Source organism: Cucumis sativus, chromosome 1, assembly GCF_000004075.3.
Source record: "Cucumis sativus cultivar 9930 chromosome 1, Cucumber_9930_V3, whole genome shotgun sequence".
Classification (NCBI taxonomy): domain Eukaryota; kingdom Viridiplantae; phylum Streptophyta; class Magnoliopsida; order Cucurbitales; family Cucurbitaceae; genus Cucumis; species Cucumis sativus.
In genome coordinates this window covers 30,110,915-30,136,735 of record NC_026655.2, presented here as the reverse complement: position 1 = coordinate 30,136,735, position 25,821 = coordinate 30,110,915, and the positions used below count along the sequence as shown (strand labels likewise).

General features: G+C 32.5%; 2 protein-coding genes across 2 annotated transcripts; one reads left to right on the top strand and one right to left on the bottom strand.

The window, feature by feature from the left end:
• Window positions 1-6,474: 6,474 nt before the first annotated feature.
• On the top strand, window positions 6,475-10,593 carry LOC101220046 (glucose-6-phosphate/phosphate translocator 2, chloroplastic). The gene is made up of 5 exons (XM_011661933.2): window positions 6,475-7,618; window positions 8,007-8,232; window positions 8,526-8,748; window positions 9,386-9,599; window positions 10,137-10,593. The coding sequence occupies exons 1-5, from the start codon at window positions 7,103-7,105 to the stop codon at window positions 10,146-10,148; spliced, it is 1,191 nt and encodes a 396-aa protein (XP_011660235.1). The 5' UTR covers window positions 6,475-7,102; the 3' UTR covers window positions 10,149-10,593.
• A 1,846-nt stretch (window positions 10,594-12,439) lies between these two features.
• On the bottom strand, window positions 12,440-16,369 carry LOC101220286 (tryptophan synthase beta chain 1). Its single transcript, XM_004142510.3, has 5 exons — window positions 15,908-16,369; window positions 15,074-15,430; window positions 14,021-14,463; window positions 13,824-13,918; window positions 12,440-13,067 (listed from the first exon to the last, which is right to left on the bottom strand). Exons 1-5 carry the CDS (start codon window positions 16,253-16,255, stop codon window positions 12,892-12,894), a joined length of 1,419 nt encoding a protein of 472 aa, XP_004142558.1. The 5' UTR covers window positions 16,256-16,369; the 3' UTR covers window positions 12,440-12,891.
• Between the last annotated feature and the right edge of the window lie 9,452 nt (window positions 16,370-25,821).

Here is a 25,821-nt window from a genome sequence, read left to right as displayed (position 1 = left end):
CACACTATAATATTTGATTATTTGAAAGGTTACAAATTCATTCACGTTAAATTATTTGGAACGTTTTATATAAGATGGAGAATGTGGTTTTAGCTAAGAATAAATTCAACCATGAAAGCATAATAAATTTCCATAACTATTTACTAATTTATATAAGATGGATTATGGAAAGACCACAATGGTTTTCGTTATCAGGGTGTAATGCGGGACATTGGTGTAAAGTGTGGATGGTCACTCTCTTATGTGCAAGAAGTGACGCAGTCTGAAGCTCCAAAGTCGACTATTGAGCAGGGTGGTATTCCAACTGGGTGTTGCTATATTTTTGTGGATGCCGCTTGTTCATCTGTTCGGAATGCGTCTGGTATAGGTGTTGTGGCATTGGATGCTTGTAGGAATGTTTTAGGGGCAGTTGCTAAACAATTATCAAATCCTTTTAACCCCTTGCTTTCGGAAACTGCTGCTATCAAGGAAGGGGTTATTTTAGCTCATTTGTTGCATACTCTGTGTTGTGGCCATTTCTCTCTGGTTGTCTTACTTCAGTTCAATTGATTAGGGGGTGGTCTTCGTCCGTTGCTGAGGTTGGCGGTGTTTGGGTGTCGGAGATCCCAAGCGTGAGGTGCAGATTTTAGCAGCTTGGAGTTTTATCACATATCTAGAAGAGTTAACAATGCTGCTCACTTGCTGCTAAAATGGGGTGTAGCTAATGGGGCTTGTTCTTGGTTTATTTCCTTTCCCTCTTTTTTTAATGCCTCTTTTCAAGATTTTAGTTCTTTGTTATGTAGTACTGGTGGAGTTAGTTTCTGTTTGGGTGAATATTTTACTTGGTTATAAAAAAAAAACACAATCATTAGTAGCTTGAATAATTAATTATTATCACAAAACAATTTTCCCCAAATAATTTTAAAAATATTAAATAAATTAAAATATTTACGAACTATAATCAAAATTTGGATTCTATCAATAATAAAAATTAATATATTTTTATGATCTATCAACATTTGTTATTAATATAATCAAAATTTTGCTCGATATTTTGTCAAATTTTTTATTTATGGCAATTTCCCTTTTTCTTAACCATTTTTAAAACATTTCCTATCAAATATCATTTACCAATATTAGCACTAAGTTTTTCAATTTTGTAAATATAGTAATTTTCTAATTTTTGTTGATATTTTATATTTTAATCTTTTCTTTATTCCAAAAATGCCTATATCTAAATCTCCATTTTTTTTTCTCTTCTCCTTGGTTCTCTTTTTATTTACTTGTTTTTCGTCATTTTTTCATTATCTTTTTATCGTTCTCGTCGTTTTTTCTCTTCCTCTTTGTGGTCTTCTCTGTCAATCTCCATCGTTCTTGGTTTCTCCTTTGCGCTACGTATCTTCTCTTCGTCTTCTTCTCCCTCTTCTCCACCATTCTTCTTCAGGTATGTATTTCTTTCTATATTCTTTTTTAAAGCCCTAATATTCTTTCCTATATTTTGGTGTCCAAAATTGGTAAGGGACTTTGATCATCATCTTTTTTCTTTCTTCTTCTATGAATCGATCATCATCTATCTGAAATTAAGGTTACAATTTATTCTTCTTCATCTTTTTTATTTGTTCCTCATCTCTTTTACCGAAACGGGCTTTGCATAGCTCTGTTTTATTTATTTATGTTTGGTTTTTTCTTTTTCTTTTTATAAATTTGTATCAGTTTTATATATCAATGATATGATGTACTTATACTATATGTATTAATTGACTAATACACTTGCTACGTATTTTTTATTTTTTTTCAAAATTGTTGCAATTCATTGTAGTTATGGTTTAGCTTGCAATAATATTATTTTTCATGTGGTCAATGGATGAGCAACAACGCTATGTGGATTACAAAACAAATTGTGTTTTGGTTGATGGAGTGATATCATCATTTGATTTTTTTTTTATTGTGAACTTGATACGTACCAAAATTCGAGTTGAATCATTGTATAAAACTTTCAGTTTTGTTGCCTATAGGTAGTAATGGTGTTCATCGTGTTCTTAAGATTGTTGAAGATATGTGACTTAGTTCTTCACATTAATTAAGGATCGATCTACGCAACGTCCTTTAGTTGCTCATTTTATGTATACAATTTTGGATGTTTAATTGATTCTTCAGCTTCTTCTTCCATAGTTGAGATTGATTTGGGGGTGAATTAACAATTTTTAAAGATGTTGATATTACCACTATTGATAATGAGTTGGCTTTTAAGGAGAAGAATTTGTTTTGTACATAGTAAAGAAATCGTGTTGAAGTCATTATGTTGTCAAGACTAATTTTGAGTTTAAGACATTGAGATATAATTCATGATCTATTGAGTTGAGATGTAATGAAGGTGAGTTGTCTTTGGTTTGTTAGAGCATCACATTATATGTATTAGTTTTGTATATCGATGTTGTGATGTACTTATATCATATGTATTAGTTGGTTGATATTTTTACTACATGATTTTTCGTTTTTTCTCAAATTTTATGCAATTCATTTTAGTATTATATGAATGATATAACTTAGTGTATCAAACATATAATATGTATCAATGTTTACTAGTGAAGTATACTAAGTGTATCAACAACGAACCTCAAATGTATCAAATGTATTTTAATCAATCGACTGTATCAGTAAACATAGAAAGTGTACCAATACATCAAGGGTATCAAACATATGAACTGTATCAAGTGCATTAAAATTTTCAAATGTATCGGTGAAGTATAAAATGTTTATCAATAGTGTATTTGGTGTATCAAACTTATAGATAGTGTATTAGACTCATCAAGTGTATGGACAAAACAAAACAAGTCTATGAACAAATTGTAACAAATGTATCGATATGCAATAAACGTATTATGCTTAGTGCATCAATGTATTTAATTGATTGAATGTATTTGCAAAGTTTTAACAAATGTATCAACAACATATCAAGTGTATCAAACCAATTATGTGTATCAAGGGTTATTTAATTCATCGAATGTATCATCTATAAAAAACACATCAATTGTATCAACAACATATCAAATAATACGTGAAAATGTTTATAATTCTAGAGGTAGGTTTGTAATTTTACATTTTTCAAATGTGGGCTGGACTTGAATTTTGTCACTTTTGCAAATCAAAAGATGGTGTGTCATGGGCTTAATTTATAAAACTAATTATGCTATAGGTGCAAGAGCTAATTAAGTATTATGTTTTATTTAAACAAAAAATCTATCATTATATGATTGTTGTTCATTGTTATTTTAATTATACAGTTTAACATACTTTATTTTACTTTTTAAAAGTTTTTCTATTCGATAAGCTTTTAGAAAAATTTTCATAAATAAATATTGTTCACACGAGATTTCGAAGAAATGTATTTCGTGGAATTGGGCTTTGTATATTGATTGATATAGTAGATACAATCTTTAATATTTACTCATTTGATGCTTTCTCTCGAATACAAGTTAAAACTTAGAACTTCTTGATCTTTTTGGTATTCAAGATGTTGTAGTTGCAAGTCGATTTGAACTTCGGTCTTCTGGAATCTGAGAAAAGTTTAATCTTCCAAGTCTTCAATCTTTCAGAAGTTGTTGATCTCGAGGTTGATACGAACTTGCACGTCTTGAGAGCTTGTAGAAGTTTGAATTTTCAATTCTTGCATGTCTTGAGAGCTTGTAGAAGTTTGAGTTTTCAAGTGTTCTTTAGAGCTTCAATTCTTCCTTCAACCAAAGACCCTCTCAAATGAGTGTCAAAAGTCTCTATTTATAGAGAAACTTCATGGGCTTTAAGTGGGCTTGGACTCATTTGTTTGATGGGATCAGGCTTGGGTCCATTTGTCTTTTAGGCTTGGACTTGGACTTGAGCTCATTTTCTTGGCGGGCTCGAACCCTCTTGTTTGGTCAAATTTTTCATCAGACTTGAATTAGGTTGGATATGGAAAAACTTGACTAACCAAATTCAATCAAATTATAATCATCACAATTTTGTTGTGATGATGTGACGAAATTTAATTGACCGAAATTTCTTATTCAACAAATATATTTTTTAATGTTTTTTAAGGTAAAAAATTAAAGGAAAGACTTTAATATTTTTTGCTTTACACATTTTATTACCTTGTTGCATACTTGATAAATTATAACAATATTTACATTATTTTAACAAAATCAAAATATAAGTCACTCAACCAATTCATTAATAAAAAAAAATTAAAGAAAAAAAAAACATGAGCAATATTCGAAATTACTTGAACTAGCAAGTTCACAGGTAGAAAATCTAGGAAGTTTTAATCTTACGGATTGAGATTGAAATTGTATTTCTAGGCTTCCATCCTCATTTTTTACAATTTGAGTTATTTTGGATTTTCAATTGATGGTTTAAAAGCATCTTCTAGATTCCATCTACGATTATGAGTAATTTGATTCCAAGATAGCATTTTTGGAGTGAAGGTATTTGATTATTCTGTATTAGCTTCTATAAGAAGAGTTTGATCTTTAGGAGAAGTTCTAAGTGCTTTAGGAGATAAATTTGTGTGCATTAATTTATAATGTATTCAAAAATTCCTACAATGGATTCGATTTAGGGATCCCAATCCATATTTAGGATTTTAATATCAAGCATTAAAGAACGAAGTATATTTGGATAACTTAAAGAAACAATAATATTTGGATAACTTAAAGAAACAACAAAATTTGGATAACAATTAAAGTAAATTGGTCCTTTTTCGAGATTTGATTCAACTATTGAAAGTAGAGAGTTTTAAAAGTTTCTATTGTCTTTTATCTCGTAAAATTAAAAGAATAGGAGTATCTAACCCAATCATATATAAAAGTTTTATAGCAACTTGAACTAAGCCTAGGTGGAGAAACTTGTATTTTTGTTGATGATGAAGAATTGATTGAAGGATGCCACTACTGTTGACCATTATTTGCTGGCCACACCTCTCCGTCGAGCATTGGAACGAAGCCCTGTCGTCCACCGCACGCTCATTGCAGCCTTTTAAAAAATAACTCCTTATGCATCCCACATACTTTTATTTGAAAATACCTTTTGAAAGAAGTTCAAAGTAGTGGTTTGTCTGACCACTTTGGTAGAGACAAAACCTTCCCTTTACTCAATCAAAAATCCTTTTGGTTGCGACTAAAGAAAGATGTTGCTAATTTTGTTAAAAAATGTTTCATATGCCAAAGCTCTAAAGGATCCTAGTTCAAACGAGGCCTTTATTGTCCACTCCCTATTCCCACTAATATTTGGGAATACATCTCTATGGACTTTGTTCTTGGTTTACCTAGAATCAACATGAGCACGATTCTATTTTGGTAGTTATTGATCAATTTAGCAAAATGGGGCACTTTTTAGCTTGTAAAAAGAGTAATGATGCTTTGAAATGTTGCTAATCATTTTAAAAAAATTGTTCGTGGATGGAGATGCCAAATTCATGAGCTATTTTTTGCGCTCCCTATGAAAACGATTCAACATTAATCTCCTATTTGCTCTACTAGCCACCCCCAAACAGACGACCAAACTAAAGTGACCAATCGAACACTTGGCAGCCTCCTTCGCTGCCTAAGTGGAGACAACCACTCCAATGGGATCTCAACCTTGCTCAAACAGAATTTGCCTTCAACAACACGACCAACCGATTCACAGGCAAATCCCCTGTTGAAAATTGTCTACACCCAAGTACCTTGCCTCACTCTTGACCTTGCACACTTGCCTGTTTCCATTGATTTTACTCTTGAAGCAACTTTTATCGTCGGTCGAATAAAAATAATTCACGAAGAAAAGTTCGCCAACATGTAGAAGCTTTCGATGCTTCCTACAAACTTAAAGCGGATATAAAAAATTTGAATAAAACCATAGTACATTTCTAAGTTACGAAGTCTAAATCGTTAATTAATAAAAAAAACTTAACATTTAATTTTCATAGAAGATCTTAGAGTAAGGATTAAATTGTCTCAAATTTAAAAATACAAAAACTAAATTGTTAGATAGTAAAATATAAAAACAAAATTGTTATAAAATAAAAAATACAAATATTAAATAGTTAAAAGTTGTAATTGTTACCTCTACAAAAGGCAAACACCAAAAATGAAACAAACTTATAACCTAAATGATATATTGGTAAAATAAAGTTATAATGAAGTGAACAAAGATACAATTAAATTAGTTAGATAAAGGTATAGTTCAAAGGTTGGTTTAAATGTTAAAGTCAGGTGGATAGACATAAAATGTATCATAAAGCTATAAGAGTTAGGTAAGAATCCCTGTGGCCACATTTTTATAGGACTGCATAAAAATGAACGGTATTGGAAATGTTTATTCATATTGTATCTTCTTTGATGTAGGAGGAGATTAGATGATTTATAACCATGGAGGAGGGGAACATGACAGCATGGTGAAGCCCTGATTGATGATACAAAAACAAAGTTTCCAATTCTTACAAAGAGAAAAGAGAGAGATTAGATGACAAACTTTCCAATACCAAAAAACTGAACCACCACCTTTTCTTGTGAAAATGATCCTAAAAGTCACATGGCAACCAATCTTCTACTCATTTTCATAGTTCAAAGTTCAAGATTCAAATACAAATACAAATACAAATACAAATCCCCTAAACCGAAACCCAAATCCCATTATAAATTCTTCTCATGTTTACCTATTTCTGAGCTCAGCTCCCCCACTGACCCCATCACTCCTAAACAAAACTTTTGGTGGGTTTTTCTTAATAATATTCCATTCCACCCAATTTCCAAAGCCCCCTCTTCTTGAATTTCCCTTCACAGGCCTTAAGATTGTCGCCGTCTCTTTTGATTCGATCCCCTTTAAAAAATTCTCTTTGAAATTTAGTTTCTTCTCCTGATTTCTGTTTCTGGGTCGGTCAGTTTTGATCATTTTTTTTATTGGGTTCAAAAGTCGTAGTTTATTTGTCCCTTTAGAGTCGTGAAAGATCAGTTCGTTTCACGGCTCTTTGAGCTTTTGAGAAACTTTTTTATTTTTATTTTTATTTTGAGGAGAGAGGTTCTTTCTTTGTTTTGCTGATCTTATTTGCTCGAACCCAGAAGTTTAATCGTTGATTTGTTGGAACTTTGTGATACTCAGTTGGATTTCTACCATGATCTGTGCTGTGAAACAATGCTCTAGGGGTATTCATTGCTCTGATGGTGTTATTCGGAGCAAAACCTCGGTTCCTTCTCAACGATCCTCGTTTCTTCCACCCCTTCCGGTGCAAAAACCTCGAAACTCCGCTATTTCTGTTTATAAGGCTGTACATGTTTCTTCGCTTGAGAATTTTGGAACACTTGGTGTTCGTAAAGCGAATCTGATCAAATGTGAAGCTTACGAGGCTGAGCGATCGCAGCCGATCGAATCGAGCATTGAGTTGCCGCAAAGTCAGGTCCCTTCTGAGGCCGCGAAGAAGGTGAAAATTGGATCCTATTTCGCTCTTTGGTGGGCTTTGAACGTGGTTTTCAACATCTATAATAAGAAGGTGTTGAATGCTTACCCATATCCATGGTTGACCTCGACTTTGTCGCTTGCCGCCGGATCTCTGATCATGTTGATCTCATGGATGACGAGAATTGCCGAAGCTCCCAAAACCGATGTTGAGTTTTGGAAGTCTTTGTTCCCTGTAAGTTGTACTAGGATTTGTTTGGTTTTGTGATGGGGAACGTTTGTTTCTTAAAGAAGACAAAAGAGATAGAAGTTTCTTATTTGTTATGTTGTGATTTTTTGGCCACTGAATTTTACTTCTTGGATGAGGATAAAGCTGATGATAGGGAAAGCTAGTCTAATTAAGCAAAATGGAAAAACAAATCTAGTGTTGTTGAAAATATCACTACACATTTGAAAATTTAAGTTTGACATTAGAAATTTTTATTTCTCTTTTCATTCTTATGTGTTACGGATAGAAGAAAGATTCTCCGAGTTCTAATTTGATTTAGTTATCCTTTTCTTTCTTTGTCTTGATAACTTTAATGTTTGTATCTGCTGATATTGATATAATTGTTTGTTTCAAGGTTGCTGTTGCCCATACAATTGGACATGTTGCTGCAACCGTGAGCATGTCAAAGGTTGCAGTTTCATTCACTCACATCATTAAGAGTGGTGAACCTGCTTTTAGTGTCTTGGTTTCAAGGTTCTTGCTGGGTGAGACCTTCCCACTTCCTGTCTACTTGTCACTCCTCCCGATCATCGGTGGATGTGCTCTCGCTGCTGTGACCGAGCTCAACTTTAACATGACGGGTAACTGAATTCAACCTCCCATTATTAAACCTATAGTTGTGTGCAATTTTAGGAACTCTGGTGTCTAATATTGTTTTCTTTTTAAGTCTATTTTATGCTAATGTAAGTAGTTTGCATTCCTTAAGTCTGCTTTATTCTACAACTTAAAGTTGTTACTTTACCGCAATATTTTATTACTTGTTTGTTTCTTTTACGTTTTTCTGACATTGGCTTGCGTTGGAATCATGCTGTCCCCTCTAAGGTGTTCTTATATGAATTCTAATATAATTGGTTTCCTCTGGTTATCTCTTCAGGTTTCATGGGTGCCATGATATCAAACTTGGCATTTGTATTCCGTAACATATTTTCAAAGAAGGGCATGAAGGGAAAATCTGTTAGCGGGATGAACTACTATGCATGTTTATCGATTTTGTCTCTGTTACTCTTGACGCCATTTGCATTTGCTGTGGAGGGACCACAATTGTGGGCTGCTGGATGGCAAACAGCAGTTTCTCAAATTGGACCTCATTTCGTTTGGTAATTAGGTTTACTTATTCGCTCATTGGCATCGATGATAAGGAGATTATCAACTAATAATTGATCTAATTTAGTCATGTTTACTCCATATCTGATTGCCCCCTTGATGATTCTTCTATTTGGTGAAAGCGATATATTAGCATGATATTATTAAGCACTGTACTTTATTAAAGTGAACCCATGCTGATTTATATTGGGAATGTCTTGCTTATGAGACCTACATACTATGAAACTGAAATAGAAAGTGTCCTCTGTCAATTTCATGCAGGGGAGCGTCCTAACGGTTCAAACAATAATTTCTAGAAATGATTGTTTGAATAGGTAACTAGATTAAAGCATAGACCTCTTCTAGTTCCAGGACAAAGAAATGGATTCTATGCCAAATCTCATATAAGCTTTTTTTGACTTCTGAATCAGTAACATGGATTTTGTCTAGGATGAGTTTGAAATAGAAATATGATTTTCTGGTTATTCAACTTTATAATTAAACAAGTTTCATTATCTTTGTCATATGAATGAATCTTGTATTGCTGTTTGAGCCTAATCATAATGTTTATTTTGTTCCTGCATTGCACAATTGATTGTATCGATTGTTTGCTGCTACTTAATCTTGTAACTTTATGTAAAAAAAATATAGGTGGGTTGCAGCGCAAAGTATATTCTACCATCTCTATAATCAGGTGTCTTACATGTCCTTGGATGAGATTTCTCCCTTGACGTTTAGCATTGGAAACACCATGAAACGTATATCAGTCATAGTTTCTTCCATCATCATCTTCCGCACACCAGTGCAGCCAGTCAACGCTCTTGGAGCTGCCATTGCAGTTCTTGGAACCTTCATATATTCGCAGGTGATTCTTTGTTCTTCGAATTTGCTCCTCCTTGGTTCTTCTTCATTCATGGTTTATTTGGTAAATATATCATCTCATCTTATTAGTATGGGCATTGAAGATAATCTATTGGTCCATACTTGTTCACTTGTTGTGTTAGGATAAGATAAGGTTTATGTGTTCACATTATTCTCATGTCAAAACCCCCAAAAAATATATAAATAAAATAAAGAAACAGAACCCCAACTCTGTGATATGCATGCACTCTGGTCACAAGATTTTTGAACTGAGACCTCATTGTTTGCTGCACAATTTCTTGAATGCTGACTAGGGAGCGGAACTCTCAAAAATTGGTTTTCTGTTTTTTTCCTTTACAGGGTACAGCAACAATTTTGTCCACATTTCTTTTTCTTCCCCCATCTTGAAAAGAATGTCTATATCTCCCTTAAAATTCTTGAGCATCTTTGATAATCTCTACATCAGATTTAACGCGTAATTAGAGACAAACTTTCACAATCAACATAATTTGTTGACAAACTTTTTTTCTCTGCTTTGCAGGCAAAGCAATAAGGAAAGAAGAAAAGAACCACGAAGTTAAGTTTATGATAATTTAGCATTAATGTTCGGAGGGGGCAGTGTGTCTCATAGTAAATTTGAGGTGGAAAAGAATAGGTATAAATGAAGAAGGCGAAGAAAAAGAAGCCACAGCGGTCATTTCGGAATATTTAAGACTGGGAACTTTTATTGTAATGAAGCAAGAGCAAGCAGATGTCTTGTTTGTAGATATAAATAATGTTTAAATTTATAAGTTTCTATATAGGTTGGGTTAAGTAAGTTAATTAAGCATTTTGTTGCAGCTTCTTTGTTTGAGAAGATGAGGAAGGAAGAAAAAGAGAGGGGTTTCGAAGGGATGTAAGGAGAGAAATGGTTTTTAATACATAATAATGACAAGAGAACACCTTGGCTTTTGTCTCCTTGCCTATTTGATTATGAATTATAAATTATTATGTGGACCTCTCTTCTTTTGCTTTAAAGTTTCACATGGTGGTAGTTGGTATGTGTTGACAAGCATCTCCTTTGGATTATCCTCCCCCCAACTTGTCTACTGGCTGCTCCTTTTTTTATGTCTTTTCCATCAACTCTCAAATCTATCTTTGTGTTTGTTTTTGCTCACACGTGTCTGTTGTTTGGATATTTATGAACCCATCCTTTGTTTTTAACATTCATATTCTTTCAACAATTGACCTTTTCAGTTTTCAGTTAACTACGTCCCAAGTAAAAAAATTTATTAGTAGTTTCAATAAAAATTGAGTCGCAGAATGAGTCTGATGGTGACTTGGAGCATTGTGGGTTTTAGTTTTTGCTCTAGATCATTGTCAATTTTTGACAACAATTATAGTATTCTATTTCGAAGATAAGTTTGAAAGAGATCAATAACAATAATGGAAATTTTGGAAAAATGTAAGTTGGTTTGTTAATAAAAGGCAAAGTTAAAAGAATACTCATTACACTTTAATATAACCTACAGTTGATGGGACTAGAGATGCATTTGCCCCTTGTGAATGAAAACTGACCCTCCCAAAGTGACATTAATTTGTGTGGACAAAATATGGATTCTATTCTTTATGCTTGTAAGTCAAAACTTGTACATTTAATATCTGACTTGGACGATAATTGGATTGGCATTCCCAGATGCTTAAAAACATTAACACCTTTTCTTTTTCTTTTTTCATTTAAAAACATTTATGTTTATGACCCAACACTAATTCTTCTTCTTCCATCTTTCCAATTCATGGGTTAAAGAATATCAAATGAGAAGATTTAGACCAAAAAAAAACCTAAATTGACTAACAATTTTCACAAATATACTAAAGTACACATTATTTTCTTAATTAGGAATTCATATATTTTTTTAGACAATACTAACTTTATAACCTATATTAATTATATATTATATTCTTAATAATTTTTAAATTATTTCCTTATTAAAAATACGTTCAATTTATTATGATATTGATTAGTTCCTTGTATAAATGTGTTATTATTATGGTAATATTTTGAGAATACTTTTTAATGAAGTATAATATCAAATATAATCTAATATGGATGATTATAAAAATTAATTTATTATAACCGTAGAAATTATTTCATCTTCATCACCAAACTCCACCCACTTTTCAATTGTCACCGGCAATCTTTAAACTTCATAACGTTAACCTTCTAACATTTCATTCATAAATTTCTAGTTTTCTTCGTCCTTCACACTAAACTTATTTTCTTTTGCAGAATTCGTTGCCTTTAATATCGTTGTTCATCTTTTCATATTTGGTCGGAGTTTTATTTTTTCTTTTTGTTCTTACTAAACTTTCGGATAGTATTCTTTATCAATTATTATCATTATTCTTCATTCCATTAATTACAAGAACACATATACAATACACATATTTTACAGTATGTCATCGATAACATAGTAAACTATAATATACAGTGAAAATATATAATCAATTTATATTTGTTATAAATTAACTATATACCTATAAGGTATAATCGTTTTCTAACATGATTTATTAAATATATACCATATATTATTTACGATTATACTAATTTTTTAATATTCCCGCAAAATATAATACGTTGTATATTTGATTTATTATATATATACCACATCTTATTTTCTATTATAATATTTTTGGTATGTGGAAAGTAATAAAACATTTTCAAAACCGTAAAACCCACAATTAACTCTCTTTTTTTAATTTGTACCCTACATTTGTGAAATATATTGGTCAATTGAGGACTTTTGTGAAAATTATTAGCAATCTGGGTCTTTCACGTGATATCATATATCAATTTAGGCTATATAAGTTAAACACTCTTTTATATATTGTTTGTCCACGTGAAAGTAGGTTTGTAGATCCCACTCCCACTTTCTATACAACACATATCAGTCCAAACACAAGTTACACTGTTTGTCTAACTTCTTCTTATGTAATAAGTCCAAACACTTGATACAGACTCATTCATTAAAACCTCAAAAAGATGCATAAACAGTAAAATCTATCCCCACAAGGCCTCTTCAGACTATTCATTTCGCCAGAATCTGTATCAAAATGCAAACTTTACTTGTATAAATACAACATATAGTTTCTAAAAGAAAGGAAAGGCAAGGAAAGGAAACTTTGCTTTGTAATGTATGCTTTATTGTCTTCAAGCTCGGATCTCATCATATTGGAAAACAATTCAATTTAGACGAAGCTTTCACCAAGAGAAAATGACCTCTAGTTTTACTAGTACTGGTAGCCATGGTGATGTATCAAACTTGCAAATACTTGATCGCTGTCTGAACATCCTTATCTCCTCTGCCGCTGCAGTTAAGCACGACCTTTGTTCCGTCTGGGAGGGTCGGACACAACTTCTCAAGATAAGCCAGAGCATGAGATGTCTCCAGAGCTGGGATTATGCCCTCCAGTCGTGCCAATCTCTTGAAGGCTGCAGTCACAAACCAGATTATGAATTTAGCCTCTAAGGATCAGAAGAACAACAAGAACAAGAAATGGTGAAAGCTAGCTTTCACAACCATCATCTTGGACAGAAATCAAGTTCTAATTGGATGTACAAGTTTCCAAAACAGTCCATAGTGATTCAAGATAACAATCAAAATCAATCAAAAGACAGATACATGGAAGAGAAACCTCCCTCAGGGACCAACAACTCCACTATCAAGATAGATTCTGCAGTAGATTATTGATCATGGAATCAGTGGGTGAAACAGAGCTCAGATTGTAGTAACAGATAGGACTTTATGTAAAACTAATTTAGTACAAATTTATTTAAAACTTAATGAGAACAGATAATTTCTCATCAGGAACCTAAAGAAGAACCACGATAATTGGTCATGATTTAGCATGTGCCAGTGCACAGTTTACAAAATTACTAATAGCTGAAAAGAATGCATAGCAGTTTCCACCTAAAAGGAAGGTGAGAATCAAGATAGGAAAGAAAGATAAACATTGAACAGAGCAGAAAAAATGGACTGAAGTAATAAGTATAAAACACTACCTAAATAGTAAAAACAGATTGTAATTTTCAGAATAAAAAGAGAACTTTGGCTCTGAAAAAGAAGGATATATATATAAGTTATATATATATATATATAATAAATATCTAAAAAGATAACTTTTCAAAAGATAGATGGTATATCTAACAAATAAAATGCCAACAAATTAATGTATTACAATCCAGTACCTTCCAGTGCTTCATCATCAGTTACACTGTGATACTCAGCACGGCCTAGATCTTTCAAATAACTATGCTCTGGTCCAACCCCAGGGTAATCCAAACTGCAGACCATGAAAAAAAAACATGGATTAAATTTGAAAGGTGCAAGATTGGAACAGCAGGCAAACATCATGACAAAGAAAAACTTTGTATATATCCCATACCCTGCACTGATCGAGTGAGGTTCAATTATTTGTCCATCATCATCCTGTAGTAAATAACTCATCGCTCCGTGTAGAACCCCAACTTCCCCTTTGGTTAGAGTGGCTGCATGCTTACCACTATCCAAGCCAAAACCTGCAGCCTCCACACCAACCAACCTAACATCTTTGTCATTGACAAACTCATGAAATAGTCCCATAGCATTTGAACCGCCTCCAACACATGCTACTAGGACATCTGGCTTCCCTCCCCACTTCTCCAAGGCCTGTTTTCTAGTTTCTTTACCAATCACAGCATGAAAATCTCTCACCATCATGGGATATGGGTGGGGCCCAGCAACAGATCCTAAGATATAATGGGTAGTCTCCACATTAGTCACCCAGTCCCTTATAGCTTCTGAAGTAGCATCCTTTAGCGTGGCAGTACCAGAATGAACTGGCCTAACCTGCAAAGCAAGTGTAATTTATACTTTGAAATTCATTTTGAACACCTAGGATGAGGTAGCAACTGCGAATCACACCTATTAGGATAAATCTTTTATTTTCAAATGCTGGTTCATGAAAAGACTTGGAAGAAATATAAACGCTGTGACCAGGTTCAAAACTATCTCTACAAACAATAATGGAAAGAATAGGAAACAAATTATATTACATGCAATAAATATTTGTTGACTGAATAAGCTGCACTTTAAATCATATTCATAGCAAGGATGCAAGTCAGAGAAAGCTCAATCCATAACTTTAGGGAATGCTAACTAGCAATGAAAAAGGAGAATAACTAAAGAGAATGTCTGACTATGCAGTAGAATGGTAATAAATACAAACGTTATCAGAGGGATTTGAAATATGCAAAAAAGTGAACATTCAGCCAGGAGAACAAATAAGATAAATTCTCCTGGTGTGTTGAGCACCCAAATTCTCCAACAGAAATACAATATTCACAGTTTTGAAGGTCCAAGTTGATCATAACAGATTGGACGATGAAATTAGAGTCCTACAAATAAATGGCTGCAGATTAATAATGGAAGAAAACAACCAAAATTATAATGGACAAACCTCAGCCCCAAGAAGCTGCATTCTGAACACATTGAGAGCTTGCCTTTCCATATCTTGGGCACCCATGTAGATGATACATTCTAGTCCAAATCTAGCACAAACAGTTGCAGTTGCAACTCCATGCTGACCTGCGCCTGTTTCAGCTATAATCCGTTTCTTTCCCAAACGCTTAGCAAGCAAAGCTTGGGCAACAGCATTGTTAATTTTGTGAGCCCCTGTGTGGTTAAGGTCTTCTCTCTTCAGGAAAATATGAGGCCCCTCACCATTGGAACGTCTATAGTGCTCAGTCAGCCTCTCTGCGAAGTACAAAGGGCTCTCTCTCCCCACGTAGTCTCTCAAAATTCCATCCAGCTCTTTCTGATGATTAGAGTCAATTATTATAAAGAGTGGGTAAAAAAAGATAATAAGTACTGCTTGGTATGTCCAATTGAGAAACTACTGAATTTCAAAATCATGAACTTTGCAATAAAATTAAAAAAATGTCTCAAAGCCTTCTTCTCTTTGAAAATAACATCTACATACTTAATGGTTTTATTATGTAACTGTGGCTAATAAATGTCAAACTCCCACTTTTCTACTTCCAATTTCAAGAAAGAAAAAGAAAACATTTCAACTTAAATGCACATAAAATCCAATAAGCATTCAAGAGATTCAACTTAAGTCCACATAAAATCCAATAAGCATTCAAGAGATTCAAAATCCGCAAACAGCACCTAATTAGGCGATTAAAACAAAGACCCAAAACTCAGGAAATTAAACTTCCTCCATCTAATTTTTTTTTTAAAAAAAAATAAAGAAGAAAAAACCTCAAAGGAAAACAAAATTCCCACAAACCTGAAAGTCTTGGTCCCCAGCAAGGGAATAGAAAGCAGTTTCGAGCTCGGTAAGGGCGTGCATTAGGGTCTCGGGGACGTACTTTCCCCCAAAACGGCCAAAACGGCCAAATGAATCCGGCCTCTGTTGCAGACTCGAATCATGAACTTTGTCCTCCATTGCCAGCGACGGCTCCCGAGTCAAAGTGCAGGAGACGGCGTTTGACCGAAAAACCGGCGATGGGTTGGAGGAAACTCGGCGGAAACGGACAGGAAAGTGAGAGGTAGAAGAAGAAATCTTGTTATTTGAATGGGAAGAGGAGGGAGAAAAGGTGGGGATTTTGCAGTTGAGCGCCGTAGAGGCAACCATTTTTAGAGAGAAAAAGAGATTATAAGAGAGAGTGAGAGAATTTTGTTCTTATTTTTGTTATTGAATTTCTACTTTCTCCTCTTCTCTCTTCTTTTTTGTGTGTGTGTGTGTGTGTGTTTAGCTTTGCTTTGCTTTGCTTTTTGACGAAGTTATCATAAATAGGGCAGATCGATTTTTAGGAGCTGTTGTAATTTACTAATTTTCTGTTTTCAAATTTTGTTTTTAAAGTTTAATTAATAATATTTATTTCATATTTTCCAAAAGTTCCCTTCTTGACTTCTTTTTATTTTTATTTTAGTCCCTCCACTCCACTCCTCTCTCTTCCATTTTTGTTTCCAAATTAGGATTACATTTGCACCATCGATACACAACTTGGAGAAATAATATATGGTATAAGTAATTATAAGGTATATTTTGGAGGAAATAATCAAATTAGAAATTAAATTTATCAATAGTCAATTTCTTTTAATTAGTGTGATAATTAAGGAAATAAAAGATAGTGAATTTTTTATATCCAATACTATGGAGATAAAGGATTTTTATTTTGAACGTGTGATATCTACGTGGTTGTATAGAGAAACAAACAAAAACGAGGGACTAAAAAACGAAAGAAGTAAAAGTTAGGACATTAAAATAACAAAAAATTAAAGGCTAAGAAGGAAGGTAAGAAAAATGAGGGTTTGTTTTTGTTTGGGGGTTTCAGTTTCCTTATGCAACTTTGGCTCTCATTCTCGTCCTTCTATAATCTAAACCGCTTCCTATATGGTTCTTAATAATTAGTTCTAATTCTCCTCACTCTTCTCCTTCTCAAACCAAAAGAAACATAAAAATAACCCCTCTTCAATTTTAATTTAATTAATCAAGTAAAAGGTTTTTTTTTCTTTTTTTACTGTTACCTTCGTGTGTGAAATCTAGTTGAAGTTAGCAACCCGTATAACCTTTCTAGCCCAACTTAACCCATAAAATACGGGTTGAGTTTTCAAAATTGTTACATTTAAGTTTCAAACATACATAATTCAAAATTTTATAATAAACCTTAATTTATTTTTTATTAATTTCAGTTGTCATAATCAACCTCAATATATCGAGTTAAAGTGGTGAAAGTTGGAATTTTTATTAATTGAGTAAAGAGAGAAACAAACCATCTCATAGATAGATTGAGGGTTAGGGGTTTGATCACATCTAACTATGGAGGAAAAATTTTGGACCAATCACAAATCACTTTATTTACCAAATTAATGACAAAAATCTAAAAATTGAAAATGTTCTCAAATTAAAATTGAAGACATGAAGTCCAAATGTTAAATAAGGCCCAAATTCATATAGTTGGACCCAAGAGTTAGATCCACGGACCAATCAAGTCCAAGTTCATAAACCCTATCATAGAACTCTATGAATAAGGAAGTTTTTTTCATTTGTGGCTTGTGCGTTACTCCAAAGAGCCTAACAACAAGAAGACTCAAGAACTCATGAAGACTAAATTGCTTCTTGAAGCTCAAGTTCTTTAGAAATATAAATATTCCTTTAAGACTCCAACTTCAAGAACATTCAGTGCCCTGTTGTCATGCATCAAGTGTACACATTCAACCGATAGAGAACCAAAGGCTCAAGTATTAGAGATCAAACCACATTGCATCAAATTAACACAAACACAACATCAACAATCAACATAAGTTCAACTCCACGAAACACGTTTCTTCAAAAACTTCATGTGAACAAATTGGCACGTCTTTATTATAATGTAGTGACATGAACATTATTATCATAATTTGTTTTTGCTATTTTTGCAAGCACCCCTTAATTAATAGTTTAGTTTAAATTTATTTATTTAAATTTGATTTAAAACTATAAGAAAATGAAGAAATATGATTTAATATGATTTAATTAGTAGATTTGAAATTTCTATTAATTTAATATTTTGTTCTCCGTAAAAATAGTTTCTCTCTAAACATTTTCCCATCCAAATTGGTTTCCACAAACCACTTTCATCACAGAGGATAGGAAGATCTGCAATTGATGGTGTTCTAATTTAGAGTTTTTGTAGATTCAGAGGCTTTATTATTTTGTGAATTTTTTGTTATTTTGGGATTCCCAAATTAAATTGAGGAATGATTTTGTAAAATCTTCCGCTGCTTAAAGCTTTTATTCTTTCAGTTGCTTCATATCCAAGTTGTTGGTTCATATCTCTCTATTGTTCGTTCCTATTTTGATTCTTGTCATTTTTTGCGAGCAATGATCCCTCATTCAGTTTTTCTCCATTTCCAGTTTCCTTTGTAGATTTTCTTTCTGTTTATTGGACAATTTACATGGGAAAGTTGAATTGAGGACTGAGGGGAATCAAGGGCTGGAGGGTGGGGGAATTAATGTGGGGGTAGGGGTGGGGGATTTAGAGCATAATCATGTTGATGCACAAATTTGGCACCCAACTGAATTCAATACTTTATAACAGTTTTAGGTGTACATACTTTCTCTTTTTTATTTACTTCTAAATTGTTTCAAACTCAATAGAAGTATTTTAGATCCATTATGGCATGTGAAAGATCACTATCCCTCACTTGTGGATTGTTTGGTAGGAAGTTTTGTGGGGTGGTCTTTTGTGGAATGACGGGGTAATTGTTAGGATAGTTTTTATGCAATTTTTATATGCATAAGCAACTCTTCTATCTTTTCTTTCCTCTTTCCATGTATACTTTTGTGTCTCCTCGTGACTATATTTCTACATTTATAGGGGTGGGGTCTAATTAGGATTATAATTAGAAGTTCTTTTACTTCTATGATATAATTGTAATCAATGGCAATGTTAGACTACTAATAGCAAAATGTTCATTATTCCAAACAAATTTGGCACTCATGTGACTTGACTGATTTATGAGAGTTTTAGGTGTACAAACTTTATGTTTTTGTTTACTTATGAATTGATTTGCTTTGAAAGTGTTCTTAGTCATACTCTAAAATGAGATTTTGTTTCTTATTAGGGTTTGCAAGAATCCATTAGAGTAGTGAAATCAAATTGGAGCAGTTAATTGATATAAAACTTTTTATATGGTTGGTACCAAAATTTCCGTTCCAATGTACTTATTTTAGGCTTGTTGGTAGCAAAAGATGTCATTGTTTATTATTTTTGTATGTAAACTACCATTTACAAAAAAAAAAAAGGCTATTAATCAATCCTATTGTACAAATATTACAAAGTGTATGATAACGTATGTATATTAAAATGTTGACTCTTTGTTTTCATATGGGTGTGATGTATTAGAACAACTTTATGATTGAACTGGTTAGTGTAATGACATAACGACAAGAAGAACAGGAACTGTCATTAATGTATTTTATTGTAAAAAAATGTTGTAATATAGGAATATATATGACATTTGATATTTTACAGAACTGTAAAGGAAAACGTATTTTTTACAGAAAAAAAATGCCAAATTATCACAATTTGTGACTTTTTGTACCTGTCTTCAATATTGAAACAATGACATTTGATTTTATAAAAATCGTGTCACGATTGACATATTCTTGACAAGAAAAAAATGGCATATTATACGAATTTGTGACATTTTATAACTGTCGACAATATTGAAACAATGACATGTGATTTTATAAAATCTGTGTCACAATTGACATATTCTTAACAAAGAAAAAATGTCATATTATATGAATTCGTGACATTTTAAAACTGTCGTCTATATGCAAAGGATGACAAATAATTACTCTAATATGTACATATTAATGACAGTTAATTATAGTTATAAAATATTAAATAATGACAGTTATTAATTGTCATAAACTATTAGATAATAACATTTACTTTCTATCATGAAAACACTTATTGTGACCGTTTTTTAAAATAGTCATAGATAGTATTTTCTTTAGAGGCGATTTTATAATTGTAAAAAACTATCGTGAATTTTATTTGTGATAGAAAATAACTGTCATTGTAGACATTTTTTTCTTATCGTGATTACAATAAAATTAGGGCACAATTGACCTACACTACAATGGATGAAATAATATTCTAAATTAAGAAACTCATCAAATATGTCACTAATGTTAAGTATCTTTGACTATTCTTCAAATATTTTGAAATAATTAAGATGCTTTGTAAATAAAAATAAAAGTAATCTTTCTATGAGTTGTTTCATTTTTTTTTTTTTTTTTGGTTTCTTTGTAAATTGCTTATATTTCTATTTATTAGTTTACTTTTCTTTTTTCGTTTAAGGTAGTAGAGTGGTGTTTTGGGATATATACCACATGTATTATCAAGTTTCAAAACTACCTTTCAATTTTTTTTAATACTATAAATATTTATTTTCGGTACACGTGATAACCTTATTAATATATATTTTTGCTAAAATAAATAAATAGTATGTTGTAGTAAATTTAAAAAATAACAATATTAAAGACAGATAATAAAGCTTAAATGAGCGTATCATTTTCTTACTCCTACGTACAAAAATAAATGATTGTAATCATGCACTACAAATTAAAAAGAAAAAAAAAAGAGAACTAAAAGCATTATTGGACTTGATTTCACAAAATTGACATTGCACCATTTTTGTTTGCTCCAGTGCATGCATATTTTTTAGTTTTTCCAACAATGTTAAAATGATGTTAAATTTAAACAATCTTATGAATTATAAGGCTAAGAGTGAATAATAAGAAAAAATTTAAAGAAAGCCTAAGTAGAAGTAGATATTCAAATGTTTGCACGAAAAATGGTTGAAGAGAGTTATTTATACCGTTGATAAAAATAGAAAAAAAAACTTATATGAATTATTCTATAAATTTAATCATTAAACCCTAATTATTTTCTTTACAAATGAAAACCTTTTTAAACAATAAATTTATGTCATCAAACTCATGTGTCTAAAATGAGTTATTCCACAAAGTAGATTCATCACAACGAGAGAGATGAAAAACTTGAGAAGAATTATTAAGGCACCATAAATAAAAGTTATCAAAAGAATGCGTACTTGTCATGTTTGATGCTTCTTCATCAGCGCAGTGACAATACATTTGTCCTTAGTAAATTTGAGATTTAACCCTTGATCAAATTGTTGACTGATACTAATAAGATTTGTAGCAAAACCTTCTACAAGCATAAGATCCTCTAAAGTAGGTAGCCTTAGAAAGTTCAATGTTCCATTCCGAACAATTGTTCCAGAGGCACCATTACCAAAGGTTACTTTACCTGAACTTATAAATTTTACATTAGTGATATAGTCTTTCTCTCCAGCCATATGATGATAACTACCACTGTTAAAGTATCAATTTCCTTTAGTAGATCATCGAAAAGAAGTCAACACAAAGTTGCACTTAAGTTGAGATTCTTTGACTTTCCATATCTGTTTTGTATGAGGTTGATGATAAGAGAATCCAGATGACATATAGATGATAACAGAAAGGACATTTATGCAATGGTTTCTTACAAAAGTGACAAATCCATTTCCTTCTATGAGAATAAGCATGATATGGTTTTTGTTTGTGAGAGGAAGATTCAGAAGTTCCATGAGATTCAGGGAATTGAGCTCAAACAAACTCTTTTTTTTTTTTTTTTTTGATCATTTGCCAAGTTACGAGTGTTTAGATTAACATTTATCTTTGGATGTCTTCTTGCCTTCTGGGAGGGTTTCTTGTCATTTAATAAAAAACATCCTATAGGAAGGATATAAGGAATCATCTAAAGAAAGACTATCTTCAACTCCATGAAAAGATTCAAACTAAGAATTTTCTTATGATGAGGTGTATGAAGATATCTTGCTACCAAGAGCTTTAACATTGATGCCAGAATCACTGCTTTCATCAGAGTCAATATTTGACCATGTATCAACATAACTTTTGTTTTACTTTTTTAGAAATGTTAGACACTCAACTTGAAAATGCCCATAACCTTCTCACTCTTTGCATTTGGAAAACTTCACTTTTTCTGACGAAATTGAAGCACCAGATTTTTCATTACCTTTTTGTGATGTTTGAGTTCTTAGAGGTTTTATGAAAGAAATCCACTTGACTTTGAAGGAAATTGATTTTGCTAGAGCCCTATTAAAGTTTTGTGAACATTCCCTTAACATCATCACAAACATATTAGAGAGCAATTCTTGCTTGTTGGTGAATGTATATGTGTTTTAGTGTTGTTGTAAATATGGCATAATAGTTCTAAGTATGTGACTAATTAAGTTAGGCGGCTAAGTTAAAGATCATGCAATAAAAGAGGGAGACTTAACTTTATGTGTTGCTTAACTCTATTAAATTTGTCTATTACTTACAAGTTTTCCTCTCTCTTGCCTAAGTATAAGCGAAAAGAGAGGTTTTTGAGTAAGCTAGGGTCGAACATATGAAATTATGCTAATCTTTTATTATAACGTTTATAATAGTCACATGCGGTGTCTGTACAGTAAAATTATGTTCACAATATCACCTAACTAATTCTATTATTATTTACACTAAATGTGTGATGTGAAATGGGAATGGAGGTAGTTAGTTATGTATGAAATTGAACCCAAATTTTTTAAGCAAGCAAGGAACAAAAATTTGTTGCAATATGATGTGATACAAGAGGAATGAGTAGCCACCCGAAGTCTTGACCATACTTGCTCGTCTTTCGAGATGAAAATACTTGAAATTGTTGCGTCGTTCATAATCTAACCTATTTGGTCCCATTAATTGCCATCATATGTTAAGGTAAGCAACCTCTTAATATCTTGTTGTCCCACACACTCGTATTTCTTATATGTATGATTGTATGTTAAGAAGGAATTTAGTGAAATGATTGTATTGCTATAATCCTTTCACCACATATTTAGTGAGGTATTAATTACTAGCTCTTTCGAGTAGTCAACGCTCAATACCTCATTTCTTCTTTCGAATAAAACGAGGCATTGACAAGTAATAAAAACATTCATATTTTTTAAGAACTACTACTTCTTTGTGTCATTCATCATAATCATAAAGAACTCGAGCATACAATAAATAAATAAAATGGGTGAATGAAAGTGAAATATCATTGGATTCATAATAAAAGCTTTACGTTTCTCAGTCATAGAGTTTAAACTATCAATACAATGGAAATAAAAATTACAAATGGAATAGAAATGAAATGAGTCAAGCCGCATAACACAATTTTTTGTGTTCTTTGGCTCCATTTTATGCCTATTATTGAACTGAAGGGGAGATTGGGTATGGATTCTTTACAACTCTCACCTAAAGCACAAAGAGAAAAGGTTAGGGATGAAGTTAGATTTCTTTCACTAGATTTCATACACACTTGAAATGTAGGAGATGCTTTCATATTTATAGGCGTTTGAATGATGGGTTTGCACATAGCTAGTCTGATGTGCCATTAATTCTCTGACTTCTAAACACTAACATGCGACACTGGAGATGTCCTTTTATTCTTTTGCTGACAATTTCACCAACTCTTCTTGTCTTCTGGCAATTCATATCACTTGGTATCTCTTCGTTGGTCACCTAGTTGGTTGACGCAAGCAATGGTTGCCTGAGATGGCTCCTTCATTTCACCTTTTGCTTCTAAAATCATGCAATAAGATAATAAAAACTGTGATAAACATGGTGTTTTGTCTTTTGTAACTCGCATATTGCATTCATCCTATTTCAATCTACTTTACTATGCGTTTTTCTTCTTTATATCGTAATTATGCTCCATTATTTTACTTAAAAGACTAAAATAACTTGTATTTCTACAAGTTATCAATTTCCTTATTCCTTTTATCCTACTTTTCCTTGAATGACAACTCAAATGTTAAAAGACATTCAATAAGTTCATTGACTTTCATTGATAAAATACCTTGAGTTTCCTCAATTGTAGTGACTCTCATGTTAAAACACCTCGGCAGGGAAGACAACATTTTTCTAAGGAGTTTCTCTTTAAACATCATTTCTCAAGAAAAAGGAACTCATTAGCCTTATTAACTAAACACACGTTAAATTCAGGAATAGTTTCATCCTCTTACATATGAAGATTCTCAAATTTTGTGAACAACAACTAAAGTCTAGACTGTTTAATTATGGTTGTTCCTCCATGAGTTACAGATAGAATGTCTCAAGCTTCTTTTGTAGAAAAACACTATTATTTTGGTTGTGTTTGTTTGTTTGTGAATTTGTAGGGTAATTACGTAATTCACTAGGACTCAGTATGTGAAATGTGTTGGGTTTATATTCTGATTTAGGTGATACGCCACTGAGCATGTTCATTGCATGTGATATGCTCACTATGTCTCTCGTGTAGTATCTAGGTCCTTGTTGAGTACAAGTTTTCCTACTGTTTGCCCAAGTGCAAGCGAAACAGTAGGTTTACTTGGATGATTCAGAGTTAAACACAAGGAATTGATTCAAGATATTAGTGCAATGAATTACTTTTAATCTAGACAGTATAAACGAATTAAAGAATAACAAATGTAAAGAATATATAGCTAAACTAAATTGCTAAACTAAGTCTAGAGAGTCTGTAAAGAGAGATTAAGATGATGAAATGACAATGCGAACTAACTTGCATTTGAGAAGTGAATTAATTAAGGAATGTATGTGCATTATCATGTGATTAAGTAAGGCAACATGCTAAATGTGGTATAATTTACTCAACCATGCTCATGATTAAGGCGTGCTTCTCTCGAAGTGATTATACGTCACATATGGTAGTCCCTCGGGATCCATATGGCTAAGTATGAATAGGTGAGGTATATCCAGAAGATATCACTTATAAATAGTATAGAACTTCAAGATCAAGGACAACAACCTCTCGGCGCCTGATGTCCACACTTGTTTGCCTTTCAAGATACAAATGTTGAAAGTGATCTCGCAAAGGAGGATAAAACTCTTACTTGCGCGCGTTAGCCATGTCCTTGCTATTTATCCTCTCGCGTAGTTGACTTTTACACTGGCCAAGCGTTGATAGATCTGCGTTTTGCTAACTCCTTTTTTTTCATAGATCTGCGTTTAGACACTGAAAATCGCGTAAAACATGCATAACGCTTCTGTAAAGTATATTTCTAAGTACTTATGCGTTTTTTTTAATACAATGTCCATGTTTTGATATTCTACTTCTATATTTTGGCTTCGTTATTCTATGAAAGAGGCAACAATAACTTGTATTTCTACAAGTTATCATTAATTAGCCGAAATATATTTTGATCAAATCCATTGAAAATAGCATTCAAGGCTTGTGAGTTTGCAGAGAAACTTTGTCTTATGCAACTGTTCATTATACTTTAGCCTTAGGAGATGCTTTTCCATCAACAATATTGGTCATGGGATGAGTCCCAATAATAATAGGCTTCCAAGACTTACTATTGAAAGACTTTATGAAAGTTGTCATCCTAACCTTCCCACATGCATAATTAGTCTCATCTAATACAAGAGGACATGTAGTAGAAATTACACCTTTTTGAAGCAATCCAAAATTGAAGCACCTGAGATGAAAGTGAACCGCTTTGATACCAATTGAAATTATGTAATGACGATTCTCTTGTGTAGGGTAAGATGACACACTTTATTTCTTAGACTTCCTCTAGATGTGAGACTTCTTTTCAAGACTGACGATTCCACAA

Bases quoted from the DNA above. Each gene is read 5' to 3' on its own strand.
- LOC101220286 (XM_004142510.3), bottom strand. From the start codon at position 16,255: ATGGTTGCCTCTACGGCGCTCAACTGCAAAATCCCCACCTTTTCTCCC. The intron at 15,431-15,907 runs GTTTGTGGGAAT...TCTAATCATCAG, and splicing joins CTGGGGACCAAGACTTTCAG to AAAGAGCTGGATGGAATTTT. The intron at 13,068-13,823 runs GTACTGGATTGT...TTGTGACTGCAG, and splicing joins TGATGATGAAGCACTGGAAG to CCTTCAAGAGATTGGCACGA.
- LOC101220046 (XM_011661933.2), top strand. From the start codon at position 7,103: ATGATCTGTGCTGTGAAACAATGCTCTAGGGGTATTCATTGCTCTGAT. The intron at 7,619-8,006 runs GTAAGTTGTACT...GTTTGTTTCAAG, and splicing joins TTTGGAAGTCTTTGTTCCCT to GTTGCTGTTGCCCATACAAT. The intron at 8,749-9,385 runs GTAATTAGGTTT...AAAAAAATATAG, and splicing joins ATTGGACCTCATTTCGTTTG to GTGGGTTGCAGCGCAAAGTA.